The 12040-nt window shown below is 67.2% G+C and overlaps 1 protein-coding gene across 1 annotated transcript in view; it reads right to left on the bottom strand.

Annotated features, from left to right (window-relative positions):
* ARID3A (AT-rich interaction domain 3A) overlaps positions 1-9344 on the bottom strand; it is a 14671-nt gene extending 5327 nt beyond the window's left edge. Inside the window, exons 1-4 of the mRNA XM_082729822.1 lie at positions 8695-9344; positions 7142-7910; positions 920-1161; positions 544-599 (exon numbers count right to left, since the gene is read on the bottom strand). Coding sequence (XP_082585948.1) covers positions 544-599; positions 920-1161; positions 7142-7910; positions 8695-9101 — 1474 coding nt within the window. The 5' untranslated portion in view covers positions 9102-9344. The remainder of the gene's footprint in view (positions 1-543; positions 600-919; positions 1162-7141; positions 7911-8694) is intronic.
* Positions 9345-12040: the final 2696 nt, after the last annotated feature.

Below are 12040 nucleotides of genomic sequence, written 5' to 3' on the forward strand. Positions count from 1 at the left end.
GCCCCAGGCACATGCTGCGGGCAGCCCTGGGCACAGGCGGCGGGCGCCGGCCCCACCCTGCCCTGCTGCTCCTGGGCCGGGACACCACGAATGGTCAGTAACTATGGCAACGGCCAGCACTCCCAGGAGCACTGCCTTGATTTACAGCTGGGGAAACTGAGGCTCAAAGGGAGGCCCTCCAGCCGTGGTGGGGAAACAGGACAGTGTGGCTTCCCGCCCCATGTCCCCTTCTAGAGTCGGGCTCCCCGCAGGCAAGCACACGACTGTCCCTGGGCACTCACAGGCAGGGGACGCCTGCCCCTCCTGGCCAACGGCAGCTGGGGGAGAGGATGGGGCAAGAGGGTGGGGAGGGGCTGGGCAGGAGGACGTGCGCCCACGGAGCCACCAGAGGTCTGGGCAGCAGACCCCAGGGACTGGGTCCAGGCCCAGCCCAAGTCCTGAAAGACATCTGTGCCACTGGTCACAAAGGAGGCGGGCGGTCAAGGAGGCCCCGGGTGGGACCCGGGCGACCCGCGTGTGCAGCAAGGGGCTTGACATCCTTACTCAGGACGGAGGTTTGGAGACAGCCTGACGGGGCAGGGGACCCTCCGAGACCCCGCCTAGGGGGCAGAGGGTGACACAGCCTGACCAGGAACAGGGGCCTATGGCCACTCCCCGCCACTCCAGCCCGGACAGAGACGCGAGACCCACCCCCACGGCCCATGGCCCCATCCAGACGCACCTACACAGCCCCCACCGGGACCTCTCCCCGCCGTGGCGGCACAGACCCGCCCACCCCTTTCTGGGCACTCGCGGACCCTTCCCACGCACCCGCGGCCCTCCCCACGGTTGGGCCGGCCAAGCCACCCCGACATGGTCCCCTGGCGCAGGCGCAGACACACCCGTCCAAGCAGACACACAAACACAGACACACCCTCACCGGCTGGCAGATAGTGGCCCCGACGGCCCGCCCTCGCCACGGTGACAGCCCAGCCCATCGGGCCCCACACCCCCACCGCGAGCCACGTATCGCCCGCCTCTGCCCGCGGTCCACAGCGTCCACGCGAGAGGCCGGTGCCGAGGGAGGGCCCGGCTCAGGCGCATGCCTTCCTGCCCCGGCTCCCGTGAGCCCGTCGCTGGGACTGCCAGGGTCCCTGTCTCCAGGGCGCGGGGCCTCTCGTCCTGCGGCCCTCAGACCACGACTCGCTGAGGTCGGCCTGAGGGTCTCTCTTCTTCCCGAGACACCTGCCACTGGATTCAGGGCCCAGGACAGTTGGGGGGGCCCCATCTTAACCAAGGACACCTGCAAAGACCCTATTCCCAAACAGGCCGTCTGACGTCCGGGCAGCTGGGGCGCTGCCATCCACCTCCTGGAGCGCTTCTCCCTGCGACGTGGGTTGTTACGGGCTGGGAGGGTAGGGGTGTCCCCCTGAGGTGCCAGGCACTGGGCCTGCAGGGGTGGTGGGCGGTGGGCAGTGGGCGGTGCCTATCCCCCTCCCCCTGCCCCACAAGACCCTGCCAGCCCTGCCGCTGGGGCCTTCAATAGGCAGACTGGTTACCGTTTAACCCCATGACCCCCAATTGTCCTCTGTCCGCATGCAGCCCGGCGGGCGGAGAAGGGGCGGGCCCCATGCCCCGCCCCCGCGCGTGCCCACCCACCAGCCTGCACCCCAGCTGCTCCCCTGACCCGGCTCAGAGCACAGGGGTCATGGGGCGGCTACAAAGCAGCCGGGAGGAAGTCCCTCTACGTCCCCATCAGTGGCACTGGCCCGGGGGGGTCCAAAAACTTCAGAAGGAGAGGGTCTCTGCCTCAGGCAGGGAAACCAAGGCACAGAGCGGGCCAAGCCCTGCCTAGCATCTCCCTGACGGCACCTGCAGGCCAGAGACAGGGCACCCCGCAGCTCAGGGCGGAGAGAAGGGACCTCAGCCTCCCCGGCACATGGGCCATGGGCCCACGGACAGGTCCAGGTCAGTCAATTCCAGCCACTGACAGGACACCGTGACGTCTGCTAATGGTTGATGGGCGCCCCCGACCTCATGCCTCACGGAACAGGGTGAGCACACACACGTGGAACCCAGTCACACACACACGTGCACACACGTGCCACAGACCCACAGCCGCAGGGCGCTGCCACCTCATCCCACGTGGGCTCAGGAACCGAGCCAACAGCACTCTCCACACGCGCTGGGGTACGTGGCCCAGCCTCCCTCCGCTGTGTCCGGACCCCAGGACGTGCGCCCACACATCTGTGAGAGCTGGGACGGGCCCCACGGGGCTCACGCCCTTGTCCACAGACATACCAAGCGTGTGGACGCACGGACAGGCTTCCAGATGACACGTAACAGACGCTGCAGAGACGCTCGCGGCCCCAGAACGCGCAGAAGGACACACGTGGAAAGGCCACGGCACCGGCACACAGGTGGCTTCCAGACTCCCCCGGGGCCTGGCCCAGTTGAACACAGACCCCGGTGGACACGGGACCTCTCCCCCGCAGCTCCCGGGGACCGCGCGTCTGCCCACGGCACCCCCACACCCACGTCAGCGGGCCAGACCGCACGCGGCACACACACACGCTCTGCCCCGACGGGAGGCGCACGTGGTCCCTGCCCGCCGGGCACCACTCCCTCCAGCGGCCGCGTGCGTTATTAGAAAGCGTGGGGCGGGCCGGGCACTTGGCAGCGGCCACGAGGGTGGGGAGCTGATGGTGGGCGTGGGGCCAGGCCCCGGAGGCCGTGACCCCACGGCGGTGACTGGGCGGCTGGTGGCGGCGCAGGGGCCAGATAAGGCTCTTCCGGCTGAGTCAGTGCGGTTCCCAGGGCTGGCACGGGCAGAGGCACGGTGCCAGGGGCTGGCGGGCAGACACCCTCCCCGGGCCTGCCACGGCCCGCTGGCTCCACGCCAGCAGCCACAGCAGCTTTGATGAGGCGGGCGCTGTCCCAGGCGGGGTGGGCTGAGTTCCCAGGGGCTTCCCAGCACCCTCCCCGCCCCCGGGCGCATGGCCCGGGCTGCTGGCGCCCCAGGAAGAGGCCCGGCGCCAGAGCCGGCCCCCAGGACACACGGGGCCTGGCCCCCAGCCCACTCTGTCCCAAGCATATCAGATGGACATCGCCGGGTTCAGGACCTAGTGTCTGACCTCAAAACCTTTGCCCAGGCTGTGCCCTCTGCTCCTAACACCTTACCCCACCAGAAGAATTCTCATCCTCCCCCCCGGCCCTGCAGGCCCAGCGTCTTCCCGGCCTGCCCAGAGTGCAGGTCCTGTAAGGGTCCCCAGTCCCCTCTCTGCTCCCGGCTCCAAACCCTGCCGAGGCTCCTTTCATTTACCCTAATGCCTGCCACTCGATGTTCCGAGATGCAGACTCTACCCTTCTCTGCCCCCTAGCAAACTCTTATACACCCTGTAAAGCCCCCGCCCTAAAGCCCATTCCTCCCTCCTCTAGCCCAGCCCTGATCCCCAGGGGCTGTGAGTGCCTGTGTGGGGGCCCGGTGGGGGCCCCAGGAGGGATGAAGAAACCCTCTGCCTTCCCCTCCCCCACCCCACGATCCCAACCATGCTGCCCTCCGACTTCCGGAGCCCAGAGATGTTCACTGCGGTGTTGTTTACAGCAGTGGAACAGGCCAGCGTGTTGCTGTCAGCCCCATGAGGAAACCACCGCGGAAGAGAACCAGGGATTGGGGAACGCTCAGACCCACAGCGTGACGCGGAGCCGCGTTGGGAGCGGCGGCCAGCCCGGGGCCCGGAGAGCCCTCTCTGCTTCCCCTCCGACGAGGACGGTCCCAACGCTGCTTCTGCAGTCAGATACGGCCCTAAAAATCTGTGCGTGTGTATTTCCTGTGGCTAAAAAAACCTACGTGAGCCCAAAGGCCTAAAAAACCCAAAATGGGACCCCAGCCTCTTGCAAAGAACACCCCTGAGGCCCATGGCCTCACCTCCACGTGGGCTGTGACTGCTACACATGCATCACATGGGCCCCAAGAGGCCTGGGGAGGGGTGGGGCCAGGCAGGGTCCACGGTGAGGACAAAGGGGCCACCACTGACCTTTCCTGCCTAAGTCCCTGTGTGGGTCCAGGCCCTGGGTCCTGACACCCTGATGTGAGGCCCTGGACCCACTGTGTTCACGGCAAAGGAGACAGAGGCCCAGGGACCCCATGTGTCCCTCCGGTGCACACTAGGTCCTGTCTGTAGGCAGTTGACGGACCCAACCGCCCACATCCGTCTCCATCGGTGCGAAGGGGAGAGCCCTCGGCCGCCCTTCCCTGTGGGATTGGGGCGTGTGGGGCACAGGAGACAGGCTCAGTCCCCACCTGCACAGCTAGGGGACAAGTCTCTGCTGCAGTGGTCACCTCTACATCTTGGAGCTCATCGACACGTCGTGCAGTGGACGGACGTCACCTTGAAAAGCAGGCGGAAAACACCGCAACGTTCAACGCAAACCAACGCGCAGGGAGCCGCCCGCCACCCTGTGACTTCAACAGCACAGCCGTGATCTCAAGTGCTGTCGAAGCCATGCACAAGCCAGAGCCTCAAGAGGCCACGGGAAGGAGAACAGCACGGCCGCTGTGGGAAGCTGCCCGTGGGTCCTCGAGAGGCCAATTAGCCTCACCGCCCAACCCAGTGGTTCCACTCCTGGCTCTGCGCCCATGAGAGCTGAAAACACCTGTCCACACCAAAGACATGCAAGCGTGATCACAGCAGCCCGACTCACAGCAGCTCGACTCACAGCTGCCCAAGGCGTAAACAACCCAAGTGTCCATCACAGGTGACAGAACAAACACAGCATGTCCACCACGCGCCAGAGCATCCCCGGCCGCCAGCAAGAGCGAGGCCTCCACGTGCGACCCCAGGGATGGACCCCAAGCCTATGACATGCAGGGAGGGAACCAGACACAGAAAGCACACAGGGTGTGAGTCCACGCGTGCGGCACCCCCAGACCAGGGTCCTCCACAGACAGGAAGGGGGCTCGCGGGGGCCGGGGGCGGGGGGGGGGAATAGCTAAAAGATACACTTCTAAAAGTTTGCGTCTGAGGTGACAGAAACGTCCTAAAAGAACCTGGCCGTGGCTGTATCACTCCGCGAAGACACTAAAAACCACTGAACTGCACACTTTCAACAGGTAAAGTAGGTGCTGTCTGAGTCTGATCTCAATGAAGCTGTTCAAGACAATCCCCAAGTTTGAGCCTCAAGACCAAGGATCCTGATTTTTAAGCAGCCAAAGATCTGAGGTTAAGACCTGCGGGGCGGGGCAGCGGGGGGGCCACCATCTAGAGCCCGGGCCCAGCTCCGCGGGTGACAGGAAGCCACCAGGATGCCACGTCTGATGCCAGGAGGCTAAGATCCTCATCCCTGTCTGCAACTCGCCTGATCCCCGGCCAGTGGCTCGCGGCGTGCTGGCCTCCATCCACGCGTCCCCAGGGCCCCACGGCAGACAGGCTGTGGGGGTTCCAGGCATGGTTTCATGGCCACGAGCCCGCTGCCCCAGGTCCCTCCCCAACCTGGCCTCCCCGAGACCATATTCACGGCTCTCAAGGGTTAGTAGGGGAAGTCGGCCCCAGGCCCTGCCAAGACTTGGGAGGAAGAGGCAAGAGATGGTGCCAAGTGGGCGGCTGGCCGGCTGGGCCGCCACGTGCCAGGAAGGCTGTGGGGAAGGCGCCAGAGTCAACACGGCCTGACGTCTGCTGGGCCGGCTGGGCCCGGGATGCTGCCGACACCGGCCACACAGGTGCCCGGCCAGCTGGGCGGGAGGGCAGAGCCGGCAGCCGGCCCTGCCATGAGTGGGCAGGAGGAAGGTCCCGGCCACTTTCTCAGAATCCAATCCTATCTCCTGCAGGGCCCGACCTGGCAGCATCTGGCTCCCCGGCCCCCACACACACACCAATGTCGGCCCTGCCCCAGGGCCTTTGCCCAAGCTGCTTTCTCTGCCAGGTGCACTGTCCTCCTTCTGTGAGGCTTGACCAGTGGTGTATCCCGAGCAGCCTCCCCCAACCCAGCCAAAGAGGCCAGACCAGCTCTCTCCGACACCTCGGCACGGCTGTCCGGTTCCTGAGGCCGGCCTCCCCCACACAGGGGAGTCACCCCCCGGCTCGGCGGGACGCTGAGCCCCGGTGGCTCTGGAGCTCGCTGATCCGCTCTTGCTTCCGTTTCCGCGGCCCTGGGCAGCCCAGGCTCCTGTGGCCCTTTGTTCCTGACATGCCGAGGGCGTTTTGGGGCCTGGCCTTTGCCCCCAGTACTCGCCTGGCCTGGCCGCCCAAACCCTGCCCCCCCCAGGGGGCTGAGGCCACTGAACAGGGTTGGGGGCTTGGGGTCCTGCGTGGCCCAGCCGGGACCCTGCAACGCTGGCATATCGTCCAGCTCCAGTCCCCGAGCCTGCGGCTCCCGGTAACTACCGTGAGAACAAACAAACAGCCCAGGCAGCCTGCGCTTTCTGAACCACGGCGAGCTCTGGAGACCCTCCCTCAGCGCTGTGGCTCTGGGCAGGGCGCCAGCCCAGAAGGGGAGGGACACGGGGGTGGGGGCGCGACTGGGGTCCACGTGCAGGGGCAGAGCCTCCAGGAGGGGGTGTGTGGGGCGCTGGCCACGCCCAGAGAGGTGGCAGTCCGCTGGCCGTCACCCAGCCCTCGGCCCTGCCCCACCCCAGCCAGATGCCTGGGCAGCTCCGTCCGTCCTGCCGGCTCCCCTGCCGGCTCCAGGTACTGCCCCCCAGCCACTGGGAGCCCCCCTGCCCAGCCCCCTCTGCGTGTGTCCAGCCCACCGGCGGGCCCTTGAGCGCCCTCCAGGAGGGGCCCAGAGCTGGTTCTGGGAGGCCAGTATCCAGAGGGGGCCGCCCCAAGGCCACACACAGCCACCTCCCAGCTCGCGCACACTGGCCAGTCCACAGGCGGGGGAGACCTCGAAGGCCCGGGCTACTGGGCTACCGGGCTGGGGAGGCCAGGTCCCCGCTGGCCACTCCTGGAGGTCGGAGCAGGGCCCAGCTGGCCATGGACTGGAATGCGAGCCCGGCCGGACGCCATCTGGTTTCCATCTGCCCTGCCCAGCTCGGGCCCAACATCAAAGGGTCCCCCGCCCCGGCCACTTCCTCTGCCCTGGCCGCCCGCAGGGAAGGCACTAGGACAGCCCTACTTCCTCCCCGCCCCTCCACAGCCGCAGGGAGTTCTCAGTCGTCCACACCAACGTGGCCACCCCCTGCCCAACCAACCGCCGTGGCCTCTGTGACCGGACTCCACGCCAACTGACCAGACCTCGCGCCGGCGTCCCCAAGCCCCCAGCGCCCTGCCTGCACGTCTGCCCACTGGGCCTCGCCCCTTGACCGCGGCCCGCGCCAAGCCCAGTTCGGCCGCATGGCCTCTGCCCGGGCACCTGCCCAGCTCAGGGCCCCGTGCCTGGCTGGCTCCCTGCAGGCCCCTCTGGGCAGGCACTGGGCAGCCCCCAAGCTCGGGTCCCCCTCCTGTCCACACGGGGCGCACCCCACCGTCGGCCCGTCCCACCCACGGGGCGTCCACAGGCTCCCTGCACGTGGCCGTGCGCCTGGCCGGCGTGGGCTGGGTGCCAGGGCCCAGCAGCAGTGCGCGTGCCCCCGCCCGCGGCCCCACCGCGCACCGCGCACCTGCTTGAACTGTTCCTCGTAGGTCCAGTCTCCGTGGTCGGGCGGCTGCAGCTGCGGCGCCAGGTGCGCAGCGCCTCCGGCGTGGGCCAGGCTGGCCCCCTGGCGTTCCTGGCCACCAAGCACCCGGGGCCCACTGTCACCGCGGTAGGCCTGGGACGGCGGGGCCCTGCGGGGCACAAGAGCAGCAGGGCCCAAGCCAGAAGCGCCCGGGGGCCCCTCCTCATCCTCGAAGTCCTCCTCGTCCTCCTCCTCCTCGTCCTCGTCCTCCTCCTCGTCCTCCAGGTCGTCCTCCAGCTCCTCCTCCTCCTCTTCCTCCTCCCACTTTGGCTTCCTGGGGCAGGCAGAGGCCACAGGTCAGGGGCGATGGCGCCAGCGTGCTCCAGCCCCGGGGCAGGTTTGCTCTACACCCGAGTCCCGCTCTCCCGCTCTCAACACGGGGACAGCGGCCCCCACCTGCTCCAGGTGCTGCAAGGGGCACGGCTGTGCTTCCCATCAGCCCACAGCCCCCCAGGGCCCCTGCACACCTGCCCTCTGTGGCACGGGCTTCCTTGGTGGGCCTTGGAAATGCCTAGCCAGTTCCTGCCTCAGGACCTTTGCTCTGGCTGTTCCCTCTGCCAGGCATGCTGTTCCCAGCCCCCGACACCCCCCCCCCGCACCGCTCCTTTATTTCCCTGTCATAACCCACAATCACCCCACTGCTCTGCTTGTCAAACACCTTCCCAGAGTGATTCCCCTGGGGTCTTGCCCGTAGCTGGCTGGAGGCCTGCACTGGGTCTGGTGGGAACACACGCACGGTGGACAACCACAAGCCAGCCGACACCCACTGTGCATGGGTCCCTCCGGAGCCCCTGAATCTGCCGGAGCCTCACTGGGCAATGGGGCTCCCGGCCACACGGGGCTGGTCCATGTAAGTCAGACTGGAATCAAGCCTCCCCCGCCGCCCGTGAGGGGTGGCTCCTAGGTTGGTGAGATACCCACCGTCCTCCAGAAAGTTCTAAAGGACAGTGCTGACCTCGGTGGTCAGCGGGGACAGGGGCTTGCCCTACAGCTGCCTGGGATGCACGGAAGGCTCAGTCGACGCTCGTGCAGTGCCTAGCCCATGGAACCCGACTCACAGGTCACAGTCAGAGCCCGCGTCCTCAAGGTGCCTGACATCTTCAGCGTGTCCCGGTGCCTCCCGGCCTCGGCCCGACGGGGCAGGCGAGCCTGGCACCCCTTCCTGGACCGCATCCTCATCCTCCAGGCCAGGGGGCCCGTCCTCTGAGCCGCTGGGGCTGGGTGCGGATCCGAGGCCAGCGGCCGCCGCCCGCATGGCAGCCAGCGCAGCCATCTGGGCCCGCTGCATCCGCACCTTCTCCGGCTCTCTGTCCTCCTCCGGGGTGGCCCTGGCCCGGGCTGGAGGGCCAGCAGGGAGCTCGGCCGGCAGGGGCGGTGGGGGCGGCGCGGGCTGCCGGGCCTCCAGCTCCTGGCGCGCCCGCTGCTGCCGCTGCAGAAGGGTCTCCATGACGGCCTGAAGCTTCATGGCCCTTCGGGCCGGGCCGCCCCGGGCACCAGAGCTGGGCGGCAGGGGCGGCCCCTGTGGGGAGGGGGCCTGGCCGCACTGCAGTGTGGGGGCCTCAGGGGAGCCGGGACCGTGCAGGGTGGCGGGGGGTGGGGGCGGGGACCGCCGGGTTCAGGCCGAGGGCATGCCGGTGCTGCGTCCTCCTCACGCCAGGCACCAGGTCACAGCGGCTGGTGTCGGGCTCATTCACGGGTTTGCAGAAACCTGGGGGCAGCAAGACCAACCATCAGACCGCGCTAGGGCTCCTTGGCCCCGTCCCCCCGATTGAAGTCAGACCACAGAGGCCTCTGGAAAAATCCCTCCCATCCATTCCCATCAGGGTGCAAACCGGGAGGCCTTCCTGGAGGTGGGAGGTGGTGCTCTCCCCATGGGCCCCCCTCTGTCTGCCCTCCGGCAGGCTGGGAAGCGGGGTCAGCCTGCACTGAGCTCCCCAGGGTCTCGAGGCGACCCCCACCCTCAGGGCCACAGAGAAGCGCAGGTACTGACCCCAGCTTCAGGGCAAGACCCTGGATTATTGCTTCATAAACAGAGTGGGGGACCGGGCATGCCTGGCTTCTGATTGGCTATAGCCCGTTACCAGCCGCCAGAGGCCAGGTGGGTTCTGGGTTCCGGTTCTGAGTTCCGGACGCTGCCAGCACCCCTGCTGCCCACACCCCTGCTGCAGAAGGCTCCAGGCACCACCACCCCCGGCTAACCAAGACAATGGCTGACCCAGACTGACCACTCCTTGTACATAGGGCCTGAGCGAACCTCCCTCCTGTTCCCACCTCATCTCTAAGCCTCAACCTCTCTGGACCTCAGTTTCGCCATCTGAAGGACAAGTGTCTTGACAGCGCCCACCTGTCTGTGCTCAAGCTTGCACACAGCGGGCCCATCCGTGGTAGGGAAGGGGGCGCTGGGTGGGCCTCACGGTAGGCATACAGAGCACTGAGGCCCATGGGTGAGCTGGTGGCCGAGAAGACACACACAGCAGGTTCCAGGGGAGGCTGGGTTAGGAGCAGGGTCTGGGTGACGTCACAGCCTCCCTCGCCACCCCATGTGACCTCTGCAGGGGAGTTCTCCTGCCTCTTGGGACCCCAAGTGGGGCCAACATCCCAGCATGCGGTGCCATGCCCCAGCCTGGGGTCCCCTCAGCGTCTCAGGCAGGAACATCCGGGACCTGGCAGAGCCGGCCCCACCAGCACAGAAGGACGCAGGTCCCACCCCCGCTCCGGACCCCAGCACCCGCCACACCCCCTCCAGTAAAACCAACCGGGCAGAACCCAACAGGCCCAGCGGTGACACCCTGGACAATGCCTCCCAGGAATGGGGGCCGGGAGATGGGGGGCAGGAGGCTGTCCCTGACCTGGCAAGTGAGCCCCTCAGCGGTTCCCGGGGCAGACAGGTTCCCGCGACCCTGGCAGCTAGCGGAGGCTCACACACCCAGCCAGCCGCCCTCCCAACTCTGTGGCAACCCCTGAAGCGGAAACTGACCCCGCTCACAGGAATCCTGCAGTATAGACACCCCGCACCTCCCCAGTCAGGGGGGTTCAGTGGCCCTCCTGCCTTCTCCCCAGACCCCCTGGAGCTTTCATCTGAACGGGTGAACGGGCAGTGTGGGGGGGGGGGGCAGGTGGTGGCCCCTGTGGGAAATAGGGATGGCACATGTCCCCAGAGGACCTCGGCATCCGGCAGGGGCAGGGGTCTCAGGGCACAAAGACCCTCTCCGAGGCCACAGGACTGGACAGTGGCCAATGCAGTCTGTCCTTAGAGGCAGCAAAGCAGCACCCAGCCCCCCACTCCCCGTCCCCTGGAGGACTGGTGGTCACCTCCCCACCAGCCCAAAGAAGTGCTGAGGGCACATTTCACGCCCAGTGTCTAGTCTGGTCCGCTGCCCCTCCCCCACATTTGACAACTTCAAGACGAGCCCCCCCTCCCCACGGAAACGCTCCAGGCAACACCTCCCCTCCTGTTTGGGGGGCAGAAGGAAGAGGCCAGAGGAAGCCACTCCCCCCCCAGCCTCCCACCCCCAGGCCTGCTGGGTTTAATGACCCTTCCGGGTCGCCTAGTGGGGGAGGGGAGCAGGGCAGGCCTCCACGTTGGGGCTGGTGGGGGGAGGCAGGTGGGAACCCCAGAACTCCCCTGGGCCATGCCTGGGGCCCCCATGGCCGCCATTAACCCTAAGCTGGCGACGCCCACCCCCTCTAGACCCTCCCTCAAGAGCCCTTTGTCCTCAGCCCTACCCCCACTTTATGACAACCCCAAGGGAGAGGCATTCCCGGGCAGGGACCAGGCAGAGGTGGGGGGTGCTGGATGGTCGCTGAGACCTGAGTAGGGGCTCATAGGGATCCGGGGCCACACCCTCCCCCCAATGCCTCCCGGAGAGAGAGGTCACCCGCTCGGGCCGGGCCTTGCAAAACACGGTTATTTAAAGAGTTGTGCAAGGCTGGGGCCCGCGGGTGGCGAAAGGGGCCCCTCACTCCACGAAGGGAAGAGGGGGTGGGGTGGGGCAGAAAGCCGGGGAGGGGGCTAGCAGAGTTGGGAGGGGGGCGGCCCGGAGGAAGTGAGAAAAGAAAAACCGAAGAAAGAGAAGAAATAAGACGACAAAAACCCCAGTCCGGATTTCAAAGGCTTCTTGGAAAGCGACCGATTTGCATGGGGGGGGGGCAACCCCTCCGGCCCGGGCGACTAAAAACGGAAGATTATTGACAAATCGGCCGCCTGGGGTCGGACGCCGAACGTTGGAGTTGACAAACGCGCGCTCCCCGCGCTTCCTGCGCCCGCTTTTGTGTCTGGGGGGCACTGACCGGGGCAGGGGGGCTTTTCCCGGGGATCCCCGCCAGAGCGCGGGCCGCCCCGCCGAGCGCACGCCGGGCGCGGGCATGCTGGGGTCCCCCTCCAGGGGCTCTTTTCGGCTCCGG

This window comes from Mustela nivalis, assembly GCF_964662115.1.
Source record: "Mustela nivalis genome assembly, chromosome: 1".
NCBI lineage: Eukaryota > Metazoa > Chordata > Mammalia > Carnivora > Mustelidae > Mustela > Mustela nivalis.